We start from the raw sequence: 23,647 nt of genomic DNA on the forward strand, positions 1-23,647 counted from the left end.
TCATCCTCCTCCTCTTCGGACCATCAAAGATATTTCATGGATCAATATTTAGAATGGTTAAATACAATTGAAATGATTGATTTTATTGAATCAAAAATTAGTACACAACAACAACAACAACAACAAGATAATAATAATAATAATAATAATAATAATATTAAACAATTTCTTTTACCCAATTCCTCTTCATCCTCATCCTCTTCTTCGTCCTCTTATCAATGGATTTATTTAAAATGGATTTATTTAAAATGGATTTTAAAATCAAATAGGATCAATCGAATATCTTTTGATAAGGGACATTCATACAACATTTTAAAGGAGTTTATAATCAATTGACATCTATCACCAACTAGACACAAAAGTTATAATGATTTCTATATGTTAAATTATATATTGAATATTGTACTAGTTAACAACAATACAAGAGCATTGACATTTATGAGCAAATTTAGATGATGATGCTCATAAATGTCTAAATTGATTTTGTTAAACTTTCAAATAGTACTTCACCAACGTCGACGACAACATTGAGTATAGATTGTACTTTACAAAAATATGGTCGAGTATATAGTACCAATCCATCATACTCTTTAGCATGCTATTCTTCCATCATCCCAATTTGATCCATTTTCATCTAATTGGAAATCTAAAAAAGAAAAAATAAATTAAATAAATTTAAATTAATCCATTAGTTGATTTGTAATTTGTTGATTTGATTTGTTTTGTTTTTTTTGGTTAAAATAAATTTTTGTTTTTTATGAATTTGTCTTCAAAGGAAAATTTGACTAGTTGTTGACACATTTTATAAAATGTTCTTCGCACTCTCCTTTCGACATGGTTAATCAAACATAAACAATCATTTTCCTCTACCCGTCATGCACACAGAGATGCACATCTCTCACCATGGATAGTGACCCAGCGGTCATCCCTCTCTCTCTATCATCAATCCCAATCACCGACAACTTTGATTGCCTACCAAAATACTATTATAAATATAGCTCAAGAGGATGATCACTATTTATCAAATATCATTAATTTAAAAAATTATCTCACCAACCAAAGATAACTACATTAATTGATAATATTATCTCTCCATCTACTCTAATTTATAATTACTATCTGTCTATACCATTAATATTATCACTCCATCTACAATTTATTCAATCAACAATATATAATTAACAAAAATATTATTATCTCTACCATTCTACATCAATCCAATCAACAACAATGGTGAGACCATACTTTTCTAGCTATAGAAGAAAAAAAGGTTATGTTCCTTCGTCTCTAGCTCTTCCCCCTCCCCCTCTACCTCTACCTCCATCGCCACCTCCATCGCCACCTCCACCGCCATCTCCATCACCATCTAGTCGCCGTCGTGTAGCCTTGAGTTCACAAGACAAACATTTGAACAAGCTACTCCATTCTTCACGTGGACGATCCTCGAAAGCAAGTTTTACAAAGAAAAAGACTGGAGACAATGAATTGGACCTCCCCTTTTTGGTCGCAACCACTCAAAACCAAAAAGAATTGTGTCTAATCCTCGGTGTTAGACTACGTTTTGAACCCAAGACCAACTTTAAGAGTAGTGCCGACAGAAGAGCCGACTCTGTCAGCTATGAAAAGACCAACACTCATCTGGTTTGCCTGGAAGTGAACACTGCCGCCAAATGGCGTCCATCTGACATTAGCCGCTTGATCCAAGAGTTTCATGAACCAGACCATCCAACGGAACAACTCGAATCTCTCTTTTATCGTAATGGAATGCAATTCCAATTGGATAGAATATTTATGTCTACAAAAAGCATAAAGGATAGAAAGAGTGACAAAAGAGTATTGTTAGGAGAGCACGAAGTCAGTTACAACTTTTTTGTACTCCTCTTTTACTTCCAACGTGGTCGTAGTTGGTACACTCGTGCTATTCTCGGACCAAATCGAAAATGGTCCAGCAGATGTCTATACCCAACCATCGGGAGTATCACCTGAGAGACTCAACGTCCTCCACAACTACACGCTTGAGAACACTGTCTTGATCGACAGTCGTTGCCAATCGACCAATTGCCGCTCCATTTATAGTGATCCAGAGGATTACACTTGTGGAGACGGCAATTGGACAAAGCTCAAGTTTTACTATGTCATCTATTGTCAACGTTGTCTCAAATCAAGTCCACCAACCATTCCAATGTATTACGAAGACTGGCTCAATGTCAACCAAAAGTTGGAAGACAAGGTTCTTCAAGAAGAGGCAACCCGTATCAGGTTTGTAAATTATGCCAGAGTACTCTTGGAGGAGATCAGAGTTGGTCGTATCACATTGAAACAAGCTATCAGATTGGTCATCAAAAACATTGAATCAATGTCCTTTTATCAAGATAATGAATAATTTGGTATATTAAAAGTAGAAGAGTTGGTTTTTAAAATAAATAAATTATAAATATTTTTTAAATGTACCAAAGTTTTGTTTAATTTATTTCAATATCTTTTTATTTTATTTAATTTTTACAAATTTAATATTTAATATTCATTCTTTATTAAATAAACATCTCTATAAAATCATTGATCTTGACTAGTTCTCATTTATCTATTTTTCTTTAGCTAAGAGGATTAAAATAGATATTTATTTATAACGCAAGAAGGTCTTTGCCCAACAAGCGAATTAATACCGAAAAAGTTAAAATCAATGAGATATTTAAAGCAAAATCCAAAAGATATTTTAAAAGTAAAAATAAATTAAATATTTATTATGATCTCGACCTTTTTGTTTTTGATATAAATCACACGTCATGTACAAAGGTTTAAATTATTATTATTAAACAAATCTTATCACACTTTTATACAAGAATGAAATTAATATCAAATTTATTTATTATTTATCTATTTGTAATCTTTAAAGTTTCAAGTCAAACCATAGTAAGATTCAAAGAAAATATCAATTGTCTTGAAACAAATGGAGGATGTAGTTGGACCAATGCAAGCAATTGGGAAGGAGGATATGCACCAGACCCCAATGATATTGTCATTATCGACTTTTCAAACAATGAATTTGAAGGTCCACAATTAATCTCTTCAGACGTTGACTCGCCCACATTCTACCTATACCAACTCAACATGACCTGTGCATTTGGTCAGACCAACGGACTCACCCTAGCCCTCTACAACCAAGACATTCAATTTACCAATGTTGTATCACTCATCCAAGGAGCTTCCATTCATTTCAAACAAAACACAGTCGTTCGTTTTTTGGATGATCTCTCTGTCGATGGAAGATTACAAGCCGATCAAAATGTCTCCATCTCTTTGTTTAATCTAGATTCAACCTATAGATCTACCTTTTACTTGGGTTGGGATACATCTCTGACTGCAGCTGGTTATGTCAATTTGGCAGGTAACTTTAAAGCCTCTGGAAGTACCATTTCATTTGGTTCTGGTATTGTTTTCTTGTCTGGTGCCGTTGTTTTTACTGGTGGCAACTTTGTGGCCAATGGAACCATCAATATCGAGCAAGGATCAACCGTCGAAGTGGAAGGAGACTTTAGCGTACCAGTTGGTTTGGTTAGTCTCTTGTCTGGATCCCAACTATTGATTGAAGGAAGCGTCCTAGTTGATAGAATGGAGATTGAAACCTTGTCAACGTTTGATGCAACTGCCGATTCTAGACCCATCATGGTATTCAATAGTATAGAGTCTGCTCCAGGTTCAAGTATCTACATTTCAGAGTATCGTTTGATCAATGCCAAATCATGTGACATTCAAGGAGCCATCAACATTTTTGGTTCATCTGCCATATTCTCTCAAGGTAGAATATCGGATCTGACAGTTACCAATCCAGTCAGCTACGTAGTCCTAACATCGATATCACTCGATTCATTCTCTGCCAACAAGACCTATGCCACCAAAGACCTCTATACCCTATTCATCGAGGGTAGCTCCAGACTTGGCGCCATCAATGCAACCAATGGTATCATTCAAGTCAATAGTGCCAGTCTAGACTTGTACAATGCCGAAATCATTGCAACTTCAATCTCTATTGGTGCAGGTACCAATGTCTCCCTTGGCAATACCTATATTGAATCCAATGATATTTCATTTTCAGGTGCATCCATTCTCCTAACCCAAGATTCAACATTGGTCGGTACAGTTGATATTTCCACCTCTCTCCTAAGTATTGGTACTAGTAATCAATTAGAGGTTCGTGGTGATTTACTTTTTGGTCCACAATCCATTGTAGATATTGTCGTAACAGCTCCCAATACCAATCCATCACTCTCTTCCATCAATGTTCAAGGCAACTTTGAATTTACTGGTACTAGTTTTAATATTCAAAGTTTATCTGCTGTCAGTAGATTACAAACTATCAATTATGCCATTCAAGCTACTGGTGATATCTCTATTGACCCTACCATCTGTACTTTTAAACCAACAGATAGTGATTATAAATCTTATTTCTCTTTAAAATCAATTCAACTTTTAAATTATTTAACTTATACTTTAAAATAAAAAAGAGTAAATAAAAATGATTACATAGAATAATATATGGTATTTACATTTGTTTATTATTATTTTGGAGTTTGAATTGATTTTGATGAACCAATAATAGGTTGACCTAATTTTCTTTCCAATGTTGGTCTACTTGGTGGGAATGAAGAGGTAGAAATAAATGATGTTGATTGGTTATTATTATTTAAAGATGATTTTGGTGATACTGCTGGTGATCCACCACTACCACCATTTCCGCTACCACCAGTCTTTAAACTAATTTCTTCATATTTTCTAATAATATCTCTAGCTGATGAAATTAATGATCCACTACCATTTGTACCAGTACTTCTACCATTTGGTGATGTTGGAGGTGAAGATACACCTACTAAATTACTTGATTGATGTCCATTACCAATAGAGGACGAAGAGGAAATGGATAAATCTGATTGTGTTGTTTTTTTTTTACTATCTACATTGTTGTTATTTTGTTGTTGTTGTTGAATTACACTTTTTCTACGACTAATAGTTGGTGATTCCTTTTTCACTTCAATTCTATTATTTTGATGTAATAATTTTTTGATTCTATCTTGTAATGTTTTTGGTGGTGGTGAATTTGAAATGTCTTGTACAATATTTGTTGTTGATGTTGATGATGACGTCGTGGTTGGTATTGAAACAGATAAAGTTGCACATAATTTTGTTGGTTTTTTATCAACTATAGTTGTTGTAGTTGATGATACTATAAACTTGTCTTGTCTTGATAGATTAGGTGATTTTGGTTTATATGGTTTTTCCTCTTCTATTATTATTAGTGTTGTTGTTGTTGTTGTTGTTGGTTCATTATTGGTTGTTGCTTTTAATTTATCCTGTACATTTGAATCTTTAAAATTACTTAGATTACCATCGATTTCAGGATTCCAAGGTCTTGGAAAACTATAATCTGTTTGTAAAAGTAATTTTTTTGGTTCTCCCATTTGCCTATGTCTTTCAATTTCCTCTTCCGATTGATATGGTCTTGGAAAGGAAAGTAATTCAGAATCTTGGAAATTTACAATTGAATTTATAAAATTATCAGGTTCTTGATCTATTTGTAATTCTTGATATGGAGTTGGGAATGATAAATTTGATATTGATTCATTATTATTATTATTATTATCTATATGTGTATCTATTTCTATTTCATCATCATCACCTTGATATGGACGTGGGAATGAAAAATTTGATACCTTGTTATTATTTATATTATTATTATTATCTTGATCATTTTCAGGAATGTATGGTCTTGGAAAAGAAAATTTATCTGAATTATTATTACTATTATTATTACTGTTATTATTATTACTGTTATTATTAATACTTTCAACATAAGGTCTTGGAAATGAAAATTTATCTGAATTATTATTACTATTATTATTATTATTATTTAATTGATTATTTTTAATGACAGTAGCAACATAAGGTCTTGGAAAAGAAAATTGACCATTTTCTGATAGATGATGAAGAGTTAATTCTGGTGGTTTAAAAGTTCGGAGAGGTGGTAGATCAGGTTCACCCAAATCTGGTAAATGATCCAATAAATAATTTAAAAGTTGTTCTACCTGTGAAAAGGTTGGTCTTAGAGAAGGTTTGGTTCGACAACAATGAAATACCAAATCCAAAAAATCATTTGGACAATCTCGTGGTACCTTTGTTTTGATAAATGCTTGATCAATACCTAGATTTTCATCACGTATACGTGGTGACAAACTAATTCTTGTAATTAATTCAATCAATACTACTCCAAATGAAAATACATCACATGATTTATCATATTCTTCTCCAATTAATACTTCTGGTGCCTAAAAAAACAAATAAATAAATAAATAAATAATATTTTCTTTTTTTTTTTTTGTTTAAAGTTTCATTTACCATCCAATCATCAGTACCACAAATAGTCATTTTACTTTTACTTTTTGTCATTTTTCTAGCCAAACCAAAATCACAAACTTTGATTGTCCAATTTTCAGAGACCAAAAGATTGGTAGATTTTAGGTCACGATGAATGACATTATTGGCATGTAAATAATCCATTGCCGATGCAATATCACGTGCAACCAATAATTTTAATCTCCATGTCATTTGAATGGATTGATTCTTTATATACCAATGTAAATCACCTCCATTTACCAATTCAGTAAGTAGAAATAATGATCTCTCCTTTTCTGCAATTCCATAAAATTGTATTACATTTGGATGTGAAAACCTAGAGAAAAAAAAAAAAAAAAAAGTAAATTATTATTATTATTATTATTATTAATTTGATACTCTATCATTTCTCTCTCTCTCTCTTTCTACTTACATTTTTAAAGTATAAATCTCTCTTTCAATAAATTTTAATAATTTATCCTTATTTGGATCATTTTCATGAATGGTCATTTTCTTGATACCAATCTTTTTGCCATTGAGGAATCCAGCAAATACTTTACCAAAGCCACCACTACCAACTTGATCATGATCATCAAACTTTAATTCTGAATAATCAATCGTTCTTGATAGTCTCTTTCCATCTTTACTTGATAAAAGTAATGACATTCTTTTGTAAAAGTAAAAAAAAAAGAAAGAAGTTTATTTAACTAAATGAATGAATGAAATGTTAGTGTAAGTATATATATTGAATTGAATTGAATGATGATTAATAATGATGATGTTGATTAATGATGATGATGATGTTGAATCATAATTCTAATTATAGGTTCAAAGATTTTCACTCTCTATCTTCTTCTTCTTCTTCTTCTTTGCTTGCTCACACGCATATAACACACATAGTGTATGTAATGAATGAATGTAATGTATTATCTATCTATTTATCAATACACTCAAGTGTATATGCTCGTTTTTAAAAAAAAAACAATCTACAACCTGTTTGCTAGCTAACCTAATTATTGTATGAATATATAAAGTAATATGATCATACCTATTATTCTCTCTAACTGTATTGTCTTCTTATTATTATTATTATTTAATAAAGTATGAGGTATGATTAATGAATTGTGAACTCCCTCCAAAGTTCTAAAATTCTTTGTTTGTGTCTATTTTTTATTTGTTTGTTTGTTTTTAAATCTAAAGAATGGTGAAGGGCGGGCAGCTGGTGTAAATCGGTGGTTTTTTTTGCAATGCAGTGTTTTTTGTTGTTTTTTGAGCACAAACACGTGATTGATCGTGACAATGATCGATCGCAAGAGTAGTTATATTATATTTGTGTTTATTGATTTTGAGATTGATCTTTTGATAATTGTAATCTACAATATTTCAATGATTCGATTGCAATGGAGAGATCGGTAGATTGAGTCATCCAATTGACAAATGCTGCACGGATACCGGGTTGCCCATTATACATGGTTGGTGTACAACGAACTTTACCGTGTCGGTCGAGAAGCTCGAGGAATCTATTTCTAAAGTGTACTAGTTGTTTGGTGTCATAATGCTCTCCCAATCCATCCAATGCAAAACATACAACATTGAGATGTACAGGTGATAATAGTTTAAATAATATCTGACTTGGTGATGACGATGATGATATATTACTACTACTAGAGTCACTAACCCATTTACCAAGAGATTGAGCAAGTTCAACATTTCTTTCAACTATATTGACCATTCCACGACGACCATATGCTTTGAGTGCCATCCATAAAGGGAGAGCTCTGAAGCGACGTGAATTCTCGGGTGTCAGATGAAGATAGTTGTCGGGTCGACAGATGGGATCGGCGAGGTAGGGAGACTGGTTCTTGAATACTTGTATTTGGAGTGGGAGATGTTTTCGTTTGACAATTTGACATGCACTGTCGTACGGTGTGTTTAGGTATTTGTGACAATCGATAGTGATAGAGTCAGAGAGATCCCAGCAATCTAGGTAATGTCTGAATCGCGGTGAGCATGCTGCCACGCCACCAAATGCCGCGTCCAAGTGCACCCAAAACCCAAATCTCTCACGCAGTCTAAACAACTCGCGTAAATTGTCAAAGCAGACCGTGTTGACTGTGCCAGCCGACGCTAGTACAATGGTCGGTGTGGAGGGATCGCGTAACAACGCCTGTTCGAGTTGCACCATATCAAGCTCTTCAGAGTCATGTTTGGTTGGTATGGTCTCTAATTTATTTCTTCCAATACCGAGCATACTCAATGCTTTGACACTACTACTGTGGGCGTTGGCAGTCAACAGACGTATCTTGACACCGTCCATTCCATTCTCTGCTACATCGATCGACTGTTTCTCGCCAACCCATTGACGTGCAATAGCCAACCCAACAAAATTAGCCATCGTAGCGCCACTGACAAAGCTGCCTGTAAAAGATTCATTGTCACTCTCTTGTAAACGATGGTCTTGTAACCCTAGCAATTCCAGTAACTGTCGAATGGTTAGATGCTCGATGGCAGCAGACACAGTGTCACCCGATAACTGTGCATTCTGATCGATTGTACTGCATGTCCAATCTCCAACCAATGAAGCAGGTGTCACACCACCCACTACAAACCCAAGGTACCGCGGACCAGCACTTCCCGACACACCATCACCAAATCTCTTCCAAAAGTATTCCAATGCCCTCGTTGCTCCTATTCCCTCTTCCGATAATGATAAAGAGGAGGAGTCATGATTATCATCAGCAGTATTTATCTGTTGTTTGTCATAAGGTGCACAAACAGGTCTATCACCAATCGTCTCTATAAAATGTTGATTCAACTCTTTTGCTCTTTCCAATATCGATCCTATATTATCTAAATCTTCTTTTAATTGTTTATCTAAAAATGATATCATCCTATTACTCTACAACTAAATATACTAAATATAATTCAACTAGTTCATCTTTTCATCATAATAATGATGATGAACATTCAAAAAGTTTCATTAATGAAAAAAAATAAATATTAATATTAATTCACACCTTTTGATATTTAATTTCTTTGGATTTATTGTATCCTACATCTCTAGAAAACAAGAAATCAAATCATTATCATAAGGATAAAAGTCAAGGACTTTTGTTGCAGTACGAGTATTGATGATAATATCTTTTTTTGGCTACCGTGCAAGGTCGCTCCTATGCCCAAATCGGTGAAAGACGCACCTCCAAATCTTGTCACGACACGTTTTTTGGTCTGATTTTTCGATGATCGGAGTATCAATACTGTCACTGATTGATTCATTCACATGCTAGTGGCCACCCTGTTTATTTTTATCCAACCCATTCAACGAAGAACACCTCCTCAGGTGCCTCTAAACACCACTCAACAAACATAAAGAAGATTCTTCTTATCTATTACTTTTATTTAATCTCTTTCACACATAGCATAGCCTTCAACTAGATAATCCCTCTAAGATTTTATCTATTCTATTTATTTATTTGAAAAAAAGGTAAAGAGATCTCTCGAGTAAAACAAACAAACAAACAAACAATAATAACAATAATAACAAATAGTCAGATGTATCTGTGTTGTGTTCAAAAAAAACACTCTGTTCGTAACACATATATTGATATGTGTATCTCACCACCCACCCACCCCTCCTCTACACTCTCTTGAATTACCACACCATAAAAAGACAGATAGATATATAGATAGATTGGATGGATGTTTGATATTTTGTACTCACACCACATGATGTGTATCGTCGCCGACGAACTACAACTTGTCATTATTGTTATTTACACTCTTTTCTTTCTTTTTGTTCACTTTTTATTATTAATGTTGGTTGCTGGTTTGGTGTTTGTATTCCAATAGAAGGTTTTGTATTTTTAGAATATATATATTCATATATATAAAGAAGAAGTAAACAACACCAACAACATATAATAATAAGGAGGGAGAGAGAGTTTATATATATAACAAACAGGTTGTGACGTATGTACTTTACTTTACTTTTTGTGCAATTTTAAAGTGTCTATTGTTTTTTTTTTTATTTTCCCCTTCATACACACGCACACACACTCACACTTTGGATAGTTAGTTCAACATGTTGAAGATAGATGTATATATAGAGGTAGAGGATGGACAGATTTATAACACAGTGGTCAAAGAAGGGTTGGTAACAACATCATCATCATCATCATCAACAACATCACTATTAATCAATCAATCAATCATTTAAAAGATTGAAAGAAAGAGGAGGGATTGGATTAACAAGGTGGTGTAGTTGATGATGATGATGATGATGATGATAATAATGGATGGATGATGATTATTGGATATTAAGAGATTGGAAAAAGATGTAAAGATGGAATAGATAGTATTTTAATTCATGCATCAAGTCATTTATCTCTCTCTTGGACACAATGTGAAGAGAACAGAACAGTGGTCTACTACAATCTACCCGCATATTTACAACATTCAATTGACATGATGGATGATTGGGTTTGGATTTGGAAGATCATAACATAACATCACCAGAACCTATTATTTATTTCCTTGGAAATTTATTGTATTCTACATCTCTAGCCAACAAGGAATCATTATCATTAATTGAACCATTTTAAAATATTATTATTATTGTTATTATTATTGTGTTGTTGTTCCTTATTATTACACACTCTCATTTGATATTTATCTATCTATATTCATTATAATATATTTCTAACTTTTTATTATTATTATTATTTCTCCAAAAACTCTAAAATGTTTGTCCAAAAGTCCCCAAACTTTTTTTATAACCAACAACAACAACAACAACAACAATCGCCATTGTTTTTTGGAGCAAGTAACTCGACGACCAGTAGCAACCACAGTACTCCGCCAAGTCTCAAACAAGGATTCCAGCCGCCCAGTAACAGTAGCAGTCCAACCTACCAACTCAAACCACATCCAAGACAAGTCCAACAAGAACAACAAGAACAAATCCAACAATTACAACAACAAAAATTACAACAACAACAAAAACAACAGCAACAACAACAAAGACATTCACAAAGCTTCCAAGCATACCAACCACCACCAACACCACCACAACAATACTATAGTAACTCTTTGAAAAGTAGTTCTGGAAGTAATAGTAGTAAAAGTAGTAGTAGAAGTAACGTTTCCAGTAGTTCACTTGCCGATAATAGTTACCGTGTAAATAATAATAGTAATAGTAGTAGTCGTGGTAATAGTAGACCTGTTAGTCAAACTTATCAACAAAAACAAATCAATCAATACTTTAATCAACAACAACGATCACAATCTCAAATCCAACTTCCTGTTCATCAACAACAACCCAAAAGGTTCCAAAGATACAGTAATCAATTTGAATTTGTTTACGACTCTGATCATCAAGATTATCAACAACCACAATACTCTTATTATCAACCAAGACAACAAAAACAACATCAATCATCTTTAAAGTTAACTCAAACTTTATCTCCTCCTCAACAACAACAACAACAAACATTTAAACAACAATCATCTTTAAAACAAACTCAATATCTATCTCCTCCTCAACAACAATATCGTCAAGAAGAAGAAGAAGAGGAATATTATCAACAAGAGGAAGAAGAAGAATTTGAACAAGAATTTGAGGAAGAAGAAGAAGAAGAAGATTTTGAACAAGAGGATTTTGAGATAGTACAATCAAATCAATATCGTCAAAATCAACAAGACTTTGAACAAGAAGAAGAGTTTGAAGAACAAGAAGAGTATCAACAAGATCAAGAATTTGAAGAGGAAGAGGAAAGAGAATATTACGACGACGACGAAGAAGATAGAGAATATTACGACGAAGACGAAGATATGGAACCAACAATAGTAGAAGTTATTGCACCAAAGATTAATCACAAGGAGGTATCTTTGATTAATACACAAGCAGAAGATGGTAGTGTTCATAAATATTCTGAAGAAGAAAAAGGTAAATTCATTCATTTTTTAAACTCATTCATTATTTTCCAAGTTTATGTCAAATTATTAACAATACAAATCTTTCTTTTATTTTTTTTTTTCTTCATATTTTTAGTTGCTTATTCTAAATTTATATCTGAAAGATTAAGTGATAAAATTGTAGAATTAAAGAATTATATCCCAATTGATCCAACATCTGATCAATTATTTACAAATTGTAATGATGGTGTTTTATTAAAGTAAGGAAAATATAATATATAATATAATATATAATATAATATATAATATATATTAATTATTAATATCTATTTAATTTATTTATTATTTTCATACCTATTAGTAAATTGATGGAATCATTATTCCCAAGTCAAGTAGAATTAAAAGGATTAGTTATAAAGATTAAAATGAATCCATTTGAAAAAGTACAAAATCAAAATATTGTTATCAAGAATGCAACCAAGGTTGGATGTATTATTGTTAATATTGGTGCTGAAGATTTAGTCAATGCAACACCCTACCTTGTACTTGGTATCATTTGGCAAATTATTAAATCTGGTCTACTTTCACAGGTCAATCAAAATGCCAATGAAATTTTAGAGATTCTTTTCGATGAAGAGGAACAGACCGATCACACTGACGGTGAGAATGACCAAAAGGTTGAATTACACGCCAAAGAGGAGCACTCGGCCGAACAAATTCTCATTCGTTGGGTCAATTATCATTTGGAAAAGGCTGGTATCGAGAGAAGAATTTCCAACTTTTCAGAAGACATTCAAGACAGTATTGTATATTCACATTTGTTTTCACAATTGGTACCAACCGACTTTCAAGATTTGGTTCAACGTGCTCAAAATGAACCAAACCTTTTTGTTCGTGCTGAATTAATCACCTCTGCTTGTGAAAAAATTGGTGTCAAATGTTTCCTTACTCCTTCTGATATTGCTCTTGTAAGAATGAATACAAATAAGGATAAGAAAAAGAAAAAAGAATATATTTATTAACTTTTTGATTTATTTTTTATTTATTTTGTTAGGGACATCCAAAATTAAATTTAGCATTAGTAGCATCATTATTTAATTCTGAAGCAGCTATTACCAATTTAAGAAAGGAAAGAGAGGATAAACAAAGATCGGAACAAGAAAGAGCTGAAAAGGAAAGATTGGAACGTGAAAGATTGGAGCGTGAAAAAGATGAAGCCGAAAGAGTTGAACGTGAAAGAATGGAACGTGAAAGACTGGATCGTGAACATGAAGAGATGTTAAGAGTGGAGAGAGAGATTGCAGAACGTGAACGTGTGGAACGTGAACGTATTGAACGTGAACATGAAGAAGCTGAAAGAGCCGAACATGAACGTTTGGAACGTGAACGTTTGGAACGCGAACACGAAGAAGCTGAAAGAGCCGAGCGTGAACGTATTGATCGTGAACGTTTGGAAAGAGAATTGGCAGAACGTGAAATGGCCGAACGCGAACGTTTGGAAAACCAAAAAGAGTATCGTATTGCCACTAGAATCCAAAAGATCGTCGTCGACAATCCAGACATGACACCAACCGAAAATGTCAAGCTCGTCGGTGATATCCAAGAACTCAAGAGAAACATTGTCGGTGAACTACGTAACACTCGTCATCTTCAATCTGAACTCTCCAAAATCACAAAATCGATCGATCGTGTCTTGGAAAACAAAAATGAAGGAAAGAAATTAAAGAAATCCTCTTCCATCAAAAAGAAAATTAAACCTGTCAAAGGTGCTCCAAATGGTTTAAATCCAACTAAAATGAAGGTAAACATAAAACAAACAAAAACAACAAATATTATATTTAATTATTTTATTAATTTCTACTTTTTTCCTTTTACTTTTTTTATAGAATTATCAATGTTTATTTTATTATTTACAAAATCAACCACAAGTATTTGGTAAATTAATGTATTTGATGGTACCAAGTCAATTGTCAAAGACATTTAACAATTTGATTTTGAGTATTTTCCCATACGAGATTTCACCAAGAGAAGAGGACTTGTTCTTGCGTGCTATATCGATGGCATTGGAGTACCAGATGAACGACGTTGCTACATTGACCGAGTTTATGACATTGGACTCTGTACCCAACAAATTGTTGAATGACTATTTCAAAAAGAAGGGTCTCAAGTATTTACAAGAAGTTGTACGTCCCATGGTATTGCAGGTACTCGACAACAAGGATTTAAATCTAAATATTGACCCTGTTTGGATTCACAAACAAATCCAAAATGAAAAGGCAATCAAAGAAGGTAAAAAGTCGGAAAAGAATAGTCTTACCCCACAACAATGTCTCGAGAATGCTCAAGTCAAGGAGCTGTACGAGTCACGTCTTGCATCACTACTCGATATTGGAAATGACTTTGTTAATCGTATTGCTCGTTCCATTGACCATATTCCAGTTCAACTGCGTTTCTTGACCCGTGTCATTATTGAAAAGTCAGAGGCTGGTGGTGTACGTCGTGGTGCAGAGGACCCCAAGAGCTACGTACCTTATTTCCTCATTGTCTACCGTTACATTGTGTCGGTGATTGCTTCACCCGACCTTTTGCACGAGCTAGTGTTGTTGCAACACCCTCTCATCTCGCGTGACCAACGTACCAACCTGTCAATGATTGCACGTCTCTTGCAAGCCACCTTTACCAACAAGATGTGGGAGCAACCGGTCGCAAGTACCAAGTTGGCTGCCTGGATCGAGCAACACCACATTGTCGCCAACAAGTTTGTCACCTCGCTTCCCCAAGTCGGCGAGCTCGACGATCTCATCCACTACCGCGACTATAACGAGGTCATGACCGAGAATGCAATTGGTTTTAGCACTGTCATTAATCTTAGTGAGGTTATTTGGTTGCACGACACTTTACTCGACTCTTATTTCGGTCTTGAAGATGTTGGTCGTATCCCAGGTTATGAATTCCAAAAATCACTCAACAGCGCACACAATAACAATCGTTTGTCGATGCAAGTTGGGTCGTCACCCTTTGGTCATGGTGATCGTCGTCGCTACCAAGCACACACCAACCACAACAACAGTGGTCCCAACAAGGGATGGTGGATGTCATGGTGTTTGGATCTTTTAGAAGCACCACTCGAGTTGCCCGAGCAAGGAGACCGTTCCATCCAACTCACCTTTATCAACCGTATCGAGAACCCAGACGACGGTCTCTACGCACCCGACCTTTTCCGTGAGGCCAAGCTTTGGATGATTGAAATCCTGGCCAAGATCCCACCACCCAAAAAGGACATCAACTCGATTCAAATCCTTCGCGACGCCATCCAATTTTGCAAGACCTCTAATCACAACCACGAAAACATGGCCATTATCGCAAAGTGTGACCAACTCATCGAACGTATCAAATCGTTCCGTGCCGAGCAAGTATCGAGTCAACCCGAAGTCTATGACTTGTTCTTACTCGAATGTGAAAAGGAAGTTGAAACTGTACTCCGCAAGAACCGTCTCATGCGTACTGAACTCAACCGTCTCCACGCTCTTCTCAAGCAGATCCGTATCGACGCTGCCCCACTCTCCAAGCTCGTTCAACTTCAAAGTGAACAACTTTCAAAGGCCATTGCCAAAAAGGAACTCAAAAACGTTGTCAAAAAACTCAAAGACACCAAATTGGACAACAACAAACCAGTCAAGTTTGCATTCTCTGACCTCGTTAAAAAGGGTATGATTGTCAATTCTGAACTACCAGAAACATCCTTTTCAAAGACCACCGTCGTCATTAAACCAATTGGAGGTGGTGTCTATGAAATTGAAGCCAAGATTGGTCCCATCTCTAAAACTGTCACTCTCGAACTTGACAGTCTATTGGAATTCTCAAAGAATCATGTTGATGAATATCCACTTGAAGGTATTACTCTTGATGTAAATTTAACTATTCATACTTTAATGAAAACTTTTAATCTTTAAAAAAAACAAAACTTAAATCAAAATCAAATTAAATAAATAATATTAAATCTTTTTTTAAATATAATAATAATAATAATAGTTTGTTATCTTTTTAATTGAATAATTTTTTAAATCTATCTGTAAAAGTTTGGAAATCATCGATTGCAGGACGAACATCTAAATAGATACCGATTGGCTTATTATTTTCCTTGTCTGCCTTGCCTTCGTAAAAGTCGATAACATAACGTACTTGTTTACCACAACGATCAATGATCCAATCATGACGATCAAATGGTAAAGTATATCCAAAAAAGTTTAAGATTCTTGCCTTTGGACTAAAATCTTTTGCTCTTCCTCTAAATTTTACTAATTTTGGTTTATCACATCTAAAACAATAGAAAATTAGAAATTAGATTTTAGATTTGCTTGTTACTTTTCTTTCTTTCTTTCTTTCTCTTTACATACTCTGAGGAATATTCTTTTTCCCAATCTAAAACATGTTCCCAACACTTTTCATTGACAGTATTGTGAATGGCTACTACCATGTCCATATCCTTTTCGCTTGGTTGATATTGTTTTCTCTTCATTGCATTGAAAAACATCTGTGGTGAAGGGTATTCCCATTGATCTTGTTCGGTTCTAGGGATTGATGATTTTACTCTACTTGTATCTAGTGGTAATGTTTGATCTACATGTGGCTTTTGATTTGGTCTATACATATTGTTGTTTGGGTTAATATCTTTTGGTGTAGCTGTAGTAGGTTCATGTGCAACAGGACATCCACCTGCTAATGCATTCTTTCTTGTTTCTTCATCCATCTCCTTTTTGTTTGTTTGTAGTAAACGAATAATGATAACAAACTACTAACTAAATAACTAAAAATGATCAAAAGGAAAAAAGACGACGAATCATGATCTCAGAGACACTTTAGTTTTACAAAACATTTTCATCAGTATATTAATACTAAATATATATTGATAATCATGATTAGATCAATCATTTCTAAATCACTAAAGAGTGGCCATTTCATATATTCACCAAGATATTATAGTTCAACTATATCTTCAACTTTATCCTCTACTACTACTAGTAGTAGTAGTACTACTACCGCTGCTGCTGCTTCACCATTACCAACAACAACAACACCAGATATAATAGGAGTAGAAGATTTCTTTAAAGTTGATTTACGTATAGCTCGTGTCATCAATGCAGAACATGTTAAAGGAGCTAAAAAATTAATTAAACTAACTTTGGATCTTGGTGAAAAGAAACAGAAACCAACTCTAGTCATTGATCAACCAACTACAACTACAACTACTATAAACGAACCAATAATTGAAAATCAAGAACCAATATCTCCTCCTCCTCCTCCACCTTCTCCTGCTCCTGCTACTAGAGATATTAGAACAGTATTTAGTGGAGTTAAAGCATATTATGAACCAGAACAATTATTAAACAAGAATGTTATAGTGGTTGCCAACTTGGCACCAAAGAAAACTAAATTTGGTGTATCAGAGGCAATGGTATTATTTGCATCCGACGATGATTCCAAAAATGTCATTTACTCTACATTGGACCCGACTGTCGCATCGGATGCCATCCAACCTGGTTGGAGAGTTTTATAAATTAAATATATAAAATATAAAAAACAAACTCTATTTCAAATAATATGATAATAATAATACCTCTAAAATAAGAGTAGAGAGTAGAGTACTCTTCTATTATAATAAAACTTTTAGAAATTTAATTTAATTTAATTTTTTTTTTCTCTCTCTTTCTCTCTCATCCAAACCCTCGGGTTAGTTATTTATTATCTCTTTCATTTTTGATTTTTTAGTATTAATTACTATCTATTCTTTTTATTATACTCTTTTACAAGACAGTATTCTATTGTATTTAAATCATGGTTACTAGAGTTAAAAAATCATCTTCACCATCATCAAACACTTCTTCTTCTTCTTCTTCTTCTTCTGCAAATACCAATACTACAACAATCACTCGATCAAGAAGAAATGGTAAATTATTGGATGAGTCGGCACAAAGAGAAGTTGACTCTTTACCAAATGTAGTTATTATAATCCCTGTATTTAGAACAGACGATGAAATGTATAGATATTATTCTCGTCTTTCAAATACTACTCAGAGATATTCTATTACTGTAAATATTGAGAGAGAAAAAAAATTAATACATAACATAAAATCATCATGACTAACACTTTTTTGATTTATTTATATATTTCTATAGAAAAGTGGAAGAAGAGTTAAATATTTTCATCGTTAGATACATTTATTATTATTATTTATTTATCTAAAAAGGAGGAGCGAGGTGATGTTACCATTAATTGGAGCAAAAGGTACAACAAAACAATTTTTTTTTTAATTTCTTTTTTTTTTTTAATTTTCGCGGGTTAACTTTGCAAGTTCACAGTTGTCTTTACACCCAATTAATTTAACAAAAGAGACATACAACAAATATATATATATCTATAGTCAAGATGATCAAGAGATTCGCAACAGCATTATGGAAGGGCAGCATTAAAGATGGATCAGGTGTGATTACTACTCAAAGCAAGGTCATTTCATCCTTGCCATACAACGTACCATCAAGATTTGGTGGTGATCAAGGTATGTATTATGTAGTAACAGCGCAGTATATGTATAAATATATTTAATATTAATTATATCATTTCTATTTTAGTTGATAAACATACCAACCCAGAAGAATTGATTGCTTCAGCTCATGCTGGATGTTATTCTATGGCCTTGTCTGCTCAACTCAGTGGAGCAGAACTCACTCCAACCTCGATCAACACTACCGCCACACTCTCAATGCTCAAGGATGATAAGGGTTGGACAATTACCCAAGTCGACCTCAAGTGTGAAGCAGTCGTTCCAAATGCCACCAAGGAATTGTTCCTTGAAAAGGCAAAGGCTGCCAAGGAAGGTTGTCCAGTCTCAAAGGTCTTAAATTGCAAGATCACTTTGGATGCTACACTTAAAAATTAAATTGCAAGATCACTTTGGATGCTACACTTTAAAATTTTTTTTTTTTAAAATGTCAATCAACAATAAGTATTTACTCTTTATTTCATGTTTAGTAGTTTTATATTTCTTTCTTTTATATGAATACAGTCAGGATTCAACTCTGCATGCAGTGAGAGGTTGGTGCAGTGGTATATATATTTTAAATATATATAGATCTTGGTGGTGATGGTTTAATTAATAGAATAGAGGACGAATATCTTGGATGATCATTGGTTGAAAATTGATATTCAATCTCGTATCACTAGATATATATATATATATATATATATATATATATATATATATATATATATATATATATATATATATATACTATATAAAAATAGACAAAATGTGGCTTTATCTTGGTAAAGATAGATTTCTGACAACAGGGTCATCAAATATCACCAAGGACGATGCTAAAAGCGTGGGTAACAAATGATCTCTGATTTTTGCTTTATTTCTCTTTGCTTGAGCATATTGTGAGACTCCAACACTAACTGGCTAGGCGACCTATGCCGTTTCTTGTCATGCTGGTTCAGTCTGTCTTCTAGTGGTTGACGATAACCGATGGACACAAATATTTCTATAATTCACAAACTAAAAGACAGAGTATCTTTACTGAATATCATCATTACAAAAGCAAGAGTCTAGTTGTGTATATCTAAACTGTGTTTTCAAAAACAAAAACAATTAAAACTTTGTAACTTCTGTGTGTTAGTAATATAATAATTTACTAAATAATAATAACACAGCAATTATATCAACACAATATTATAGCCTATTGTGCTAGCGAGACAAAAAAAATAACTTAAAATAAGAAAATAGCGATATCTTTAACCAATTTATTTTTAGAACAAGCAACAATCCAACATGCTTATTACTATATACAAAATGATACATGATCAAAGTCCATTTAACATATAGACATCGACAACCTCGAGATAATCTTTATTTCTTGCTATAATGAATAAAACTGAAACCCTCATTTAATTCAATATTCCAGCGACAATATCGATGGTTAATTTTAGAGATGTGTTATTGATAGGTAATATTGAATAAAGATATAGCTCCTCTATTACTTAAAATTATGCGTGCCGCTTTTTTTTTAAAGTAATTCTTTTCCTGTTCTCTCCCATCGGGATGAGTAGTACTCAGAAGTTACAAAGTTTAATTAATTATACTTTTTAATTGACCAACAAGAAATAAAGATAATCTCGAGAAGAATTATAGGTAATTTGTTTGTGTAAAATTAGGCGGGCGGTTTTTTTTTTTAAAGTAATTCTTTCCCTGTTCTCTCCTATCGGGAAGAGTACTCAGAAGTTACAAAGTTTTATTAATTATACTTTTTAATTGACCAGCAAGAAATAAAGATTATCTCAAGAAGAATTAAAGTTAATTTGTTCTGGGGGTTTGTCCATGTCTATGATACATGTTTTATGGACGTTGATCATGTATCTTATTGTATAGTATCAAGCATGTTGGATTGTTTTAGATTGTTGCTTGTTCTAAAAATAAATTGGTTAAAGATATCGCTAATTTTTTTTTTTTTTTCTCACTAGCACAAAAGGCTATAATATCTTGTAGTATAATTATTATTGTTATTATTATATAGTAAATTATTATATTATTAATATTATTATTGATAGATGAAGAGAGAGTAGAGGGAGATGAAGGTGTTGAGGAGGATAAGAAGAATGAGGTTGAGGTGATCGAAATTAGGCGTGCGGTTTTTTTTTTTTAAGCATCTCATTTCGTGGCATCCACCTGTAGGGTGGAGCACTACTCTTTCGATTGCGAAGTTTTATTGATTGAAGTCTTTGTTTGACCAGCAATGGGAACTGAGTTTCCAAAGAAGAAACAAGTCCAATCTGTTTTTTGGGGTGCCAAATGTCTGTTCTATTTCCATCCAAGCAAAAATGGCAAGTCTTGGTGGGAGCTATTAGTTCTATTTGTTCATCAATACGACGGGAAGCTTGTTTACCTGTTGAATCGAGGGGGGCTGAACGGTTCTGTGAGTTGCGATCCATAGTTCTTTTGTCAGATTAGTGACCAGATCGTGACTGTTGGAGGGAGTGCCCAGTGTCACCATCCATATGTATGTGTGTGTCGAGTAATGGTTGGTGGTTGTGTCTACACCATGATTATCTATCTTATATCGTTCTGTTGTTCGTATTGTTATGTTGTTGATTGATGTTTTGATGAGATGTTGATGATGTTCATTTCCAATTGTAATAGTAATGTGAATACTGTTTTCAAACTGTATTGACTTGTTGTAATGATAATTAAATTCCACCTAAATTATTATTCCTATTGTTCGATACTGTTCTACTATTGTATTGTGTTGATTAGAGAAGGAGATGGAGGAAGGAGCGAGATATTTTTTTTTTATTATTTTTTTTATTTTTTGTTTTTTTTCTTGTTGGTGATCTTTGATATAGGCAGTGCTTGTGCTCGCTCACGCCCCTTATTTATAATAATGATAATGATATAAATAATTGAACAAGGGGGCACACTAGGGCAATTAGTTGTGGCTTTTAGTGAGTGTGAAAAGAAATAGTAATGTTGATAAAAGATAGTTGATGATTGAGTGAAGTTCTATAGTACTCTATACGTAATTCTCTGTTTCTATCTCTTTCTCTCTATTACAGAAAAATTCCAAACTCAAAGTAGGCGTGCGGTAGGGGTATTTTTGCGCCGAGCGGGAAATTCAGCACATCTTAAAGTCAGGATGGTGTAGTTGGTTATCACAAAACCTTAACACGGTTTGGGTCATGGGTTCGATTCCCATTCTTGATAAACCTTTTTGTTTTTTTTTTGCTGCGGCTGGCTCGATCGGAGTTTTTTTTATCATATTCTTGTAGTACTCTCTAATTCCTACATTTTTATCTCGGTTTCATAAATTTTGAACAAAACCATACCAACAAAACATTTACTAAAAAAAAAAAAAAAAATTGACATCCCCAAAATATTGTACATAAAAAGTTGAAAATTATAATCCAAAATAATCCCCAATGAATATTTATATTAAATTTATTTAGAACGATCAAATCCCTTCTTTTTATTATCTTATTTTTATTAGTTTTCATTAAAACTACAATGAAAAAAAAAACAGTCCAAAAATAAAGGTATTGATGGAATTTTATTTCCTACCCATTCCAAATTCTAGCCCCCTGAAAATTAAAATCGGTAAAATCTTAAAGAATGGTATAGTTAACCAAAAAAAAAAAAGAGAAAATTTTATCCTTTTATCTCACAAAAAATATAGTTCTTGAAAATAGTGGATTTCATTCATTTTTTTCGTGTGTATTGTGAAGAGGCAGCTCTCCAAAAATACAACAGTCCAAAGAGAAATCAATATTGAAAAAGATTTTCTTTTTTGTCTCACAACTTAAAACAACACATATATGTTGAGAGTTTTTCATTGAACTGTTTGTTGAGGATCAATTGAGGAGTCCCATGTTTAAGTGTGTCCAATGTTGCATTTTGATGTACATAGTATCGAGAGATTGTTTATCAGCACCATCAAAATTCTGGGGTGGTGGAAGATAATGTCCATGGCATTGATAATCTTGAAATCATTTCAAATCGAGTTAACTTTAAGATATCCTTTCCATTTAACGATATATTGATTATACTTTTATTGTTTTATTAAACGAGGTTATTCCCTTTTAAATGACAACAATGCCATTTTCAGAATTCGGGCGATACCATAAATCAATTTTTCGCCAAAAATTTTCGATAAAGTAGTCGATTTTGAAATGTCATCGTCTTACGGATTTATATTGGTGGGAACAATTAAAAAAGTTGTTTTATCAATAGATAATATAATACATCAAAATAGAGGTACAACAGTTTTAATACATACACATAGAATATCACCATTTTCAATTAAACATTGTTATTTGCGTCAACCCTGAAAACAATTTAGGATGTTGATCAATTTTTTTTTTATGCTTTAAGATCCCAAATTTCTCAAGCCTGCATTGATTGCCTGTATGTACAAACTGTTGAGATTATAGAAATAACATTTATCAAAAAATAAGTAGGCTTTTTCGGAATTGGGGACATCAGTGGATTCTTTGGTCGAGGGGTCTAAGATGTCAGTTATAGGAACTGATCCTCCGGGACGGACCAATATATATTGGTTTAGAGACTGATGTTTGTCATTATCTATGCTATTAAAGTCAGTAAAAACACATTTCATCCAAAATAGAGGCAAATTTTTTTTTTAAAGTAATTCTTTTCCTGTTCTCTCCTATCGGGAAGAGTAGTACTCAGAAGTTACAAAGTTTTATTAATTTTACTTTTTAATTGACCAGCAAGAAATAAAGATTATCTCAAGAAGAATTAAAGTTAATTTGTTCTGGGGGTTTGTCCATGTCTATGATACA

At 33.3% G+C, this 23,647-nt stretch overlaps 10 protein-coding genes and 1 non-coding gene across 11 annotated transcripts in view; 7 read left to right on the forward strand and 4 right to left on the reverse strand.

The window, feature by feature from the left end:
• Positions 1-36: 36 nt before the first annotated feature.
• Positions 37-623, forward strand: DFA_07021 (uncharacterized protein; the record flags this gene model as incomplete). Its single annotated transcript, XM_004366840.1, has 2 exons — positions 37-320; positions 503-623. 2 exons carry the CDS (start codon positions 37-39, stop codon positions 621-623), a joined length of 405 nt encoding a protein of 134 aa, XP_004366897.1.
• A 607-nt stretch (positions 624-1,230) lies between these two features.
• Positions 1,231-2,383, forward strand: DFA_07022 (uncharacterized protein; the record flags this gene model as incomplete). The annotated part of the gene is made up of 2 exons (XM_004366841.1): positions 1,231-1,907; positions 2,077-2,383. 2 exons carry the CDS (start codon positions 1,231-1,233, stop codon positions 2,381-2,383), a joined length of 984 nt encoding a protein of 327 aa, XP_004366898.1.
• Positions 2,384-2,841: 458 nt separating this feature from the next.
• Positions 2,842-4,497, forward strand: DFA_07023 (uncharacterized protein; the record flags this gene model as incomplete). The annotated part of the gene is made up of 1 exon (XM_004366842.1): positions 2,842-4,497. One exon carries the CDS (start codon positions 2,842-2,844, stop codon positions 4,495-4,497), a length of 1,656 nt encoding a protein of 551 aa, XP_004366899.1.
• Positions 4,498-4,556: 59 nt separating this feature from the next.
• Positions 4,557-7,050, reverse strand: DFA_07024 (LISK family protein kinase; the record flags this gene model as incomplete). The annotated part of the gene is made up of 3 exons (XM_004366843.1): positions 4,557-6,317; positions 6,388-6,721; positions 6,818-7,050. 3 exons carry the CDS (start codon positions 7,048-7,050, stop codon positions 4,557-4,559), a joined length of 2,328 nt encoding a protein of 775 aa, XP_004366900.1.
• A 670-nt stretch (positions 7,051-7,720) lies between these two features.
• Positions 7,721-10,850, reverse strand: DFA_07025 (pyridoxal-dependent decarboxylase; the record flags this gene model as incomplete). Its single annotated transcript, XM_004366844.1, has 4 exons — positions 7,721-8,253; positions 8,638-9,258; positions 10,162-10,184; positions 10,816-10,850. 4 exons carry the CDS (start codon positions 10,848-10,850, stop codon positions 7,721-7,723), a joined length of 1,212 nt encoding a protein of 403 aa, XP_004366901.1.
• A 274-nt stretch (positions 10,851-11,124) lies between these two features.
• Positions 11,125-16,250, forward strand: DFA_07026 (calponin domain-containing protein; the record flags this gene model as incomplete). The annotated part of the gene is made up of 5 exons (XM_004366845.1): positions 11,125-12,328; positions 12,434-12,557; positions 12,659-13,265; positions 13,352-14,098; positions 14,184-16,250. 5 exons carry the CDS (start codon positions 11,125-11,127, stop codon positions 16,248-16,250), a joined length of 4,749 nt encoding a protein of 1,582 aa, XP_004366902.1.
• A 91-nt stretch (positions 16,251-16,341) lies between these two features.
• Positions 16,342-17,047, reverse strand: cchl (cytochrome c heme-lyase; the record flags this gene model as incomplete). Its single annotated transcript, XM_004366846.1, has 2 exons — positions 16,342-16,615; positions 16,695-17,047. 2 exons carry the CDS (start codon positions 17,045-17,047, stop codon positions 16,342-16,344), a joined length of 627 nt encoding a protein of 208 aa, XP_004366903.1.
• A 165-nt stretch (positions 17,048-17,212) lies between these two features.
• On the forward strand, positions 17,213-17,854 carry DFA_07028 (methionyl-trna synthetase beta subunit; the record flags this gene model as incomplete). The annotated part of the gene is made up of 1 exon (XM_004366847.1): positions 17,213-17,854. The coding sequence occupies one exon, from the start codon at positions 17,213-17,215 to the stop codon at positions 17,852-17,854; it is 642 nt and encodes a 213-aa protein (XP_004366904.1).
• A 278-nt stretch (positions 17,855-18,132) lies between these two features.
• DFA_07029 (osmotically inducible family protein) lies at positions 18,133-19,235 on the forward strand (the record flags this gene model as incomplete). Its single annotated transcript, XM_004366848.1, has 4 exons — positions 18,133-18,387; positions 18,475-18,505; positions 18,720-18,854; positions 18,928-19,235. The coding sequence occupies 4 exons, from the start codon at positions 18,133-18,135 to the stop codon at positions 19,233-19,235; spliced, it is 729 nt and encodes a 242-aa protein (XP_004366905.1).
• A 1,477-nt stretch (positions 19,236-20,712) lies between these two features.
• DFA_07030 (uncharacterized protein) overlaps positions 20,713-23,647 on the reverse strand; it is a gene marked incomplete at both ends in the record, with an annotated part of 3,430 nt that continues 495 nt past the window's right edge. The window contains 3 exons of the mRNA XM_004366849.1: positions 20,713-20,761; positions 22,135-22,188; positions 22,407-22,426. Coding sequence (XP_004366906.1) covers positions 20,713-20,761; positions 22,135-22,188; positions 22,407-22,426 — 123 coding nt within the window. The remainder of the gene's footprint in view (positions 20,762-22,134; positions 22,189-22,406; positions 22,427-23,647) is intronic.
• On the forward strand, positions 21,979-22,052 carry DFA_07031. The gene has a single exon. It is a non-coding gene; the product is annotated as a tRNA-Val (tRNA).

This window comes from Cavenderia fasciculata, assembly GCF_000203815.1.
Source record: "Cavenderia fasciculata unplaced genomic scaffold Scf_ET2XIPL01CNAVH-3, whole genome shotgun sequence".
NCBI classification, from domain to species: Eukaryota; Evosea; class Eumycetozoa; order Acytosteliales; family Cavenderiaceae; genus Cavenderia; species Cavenderia fasciculata.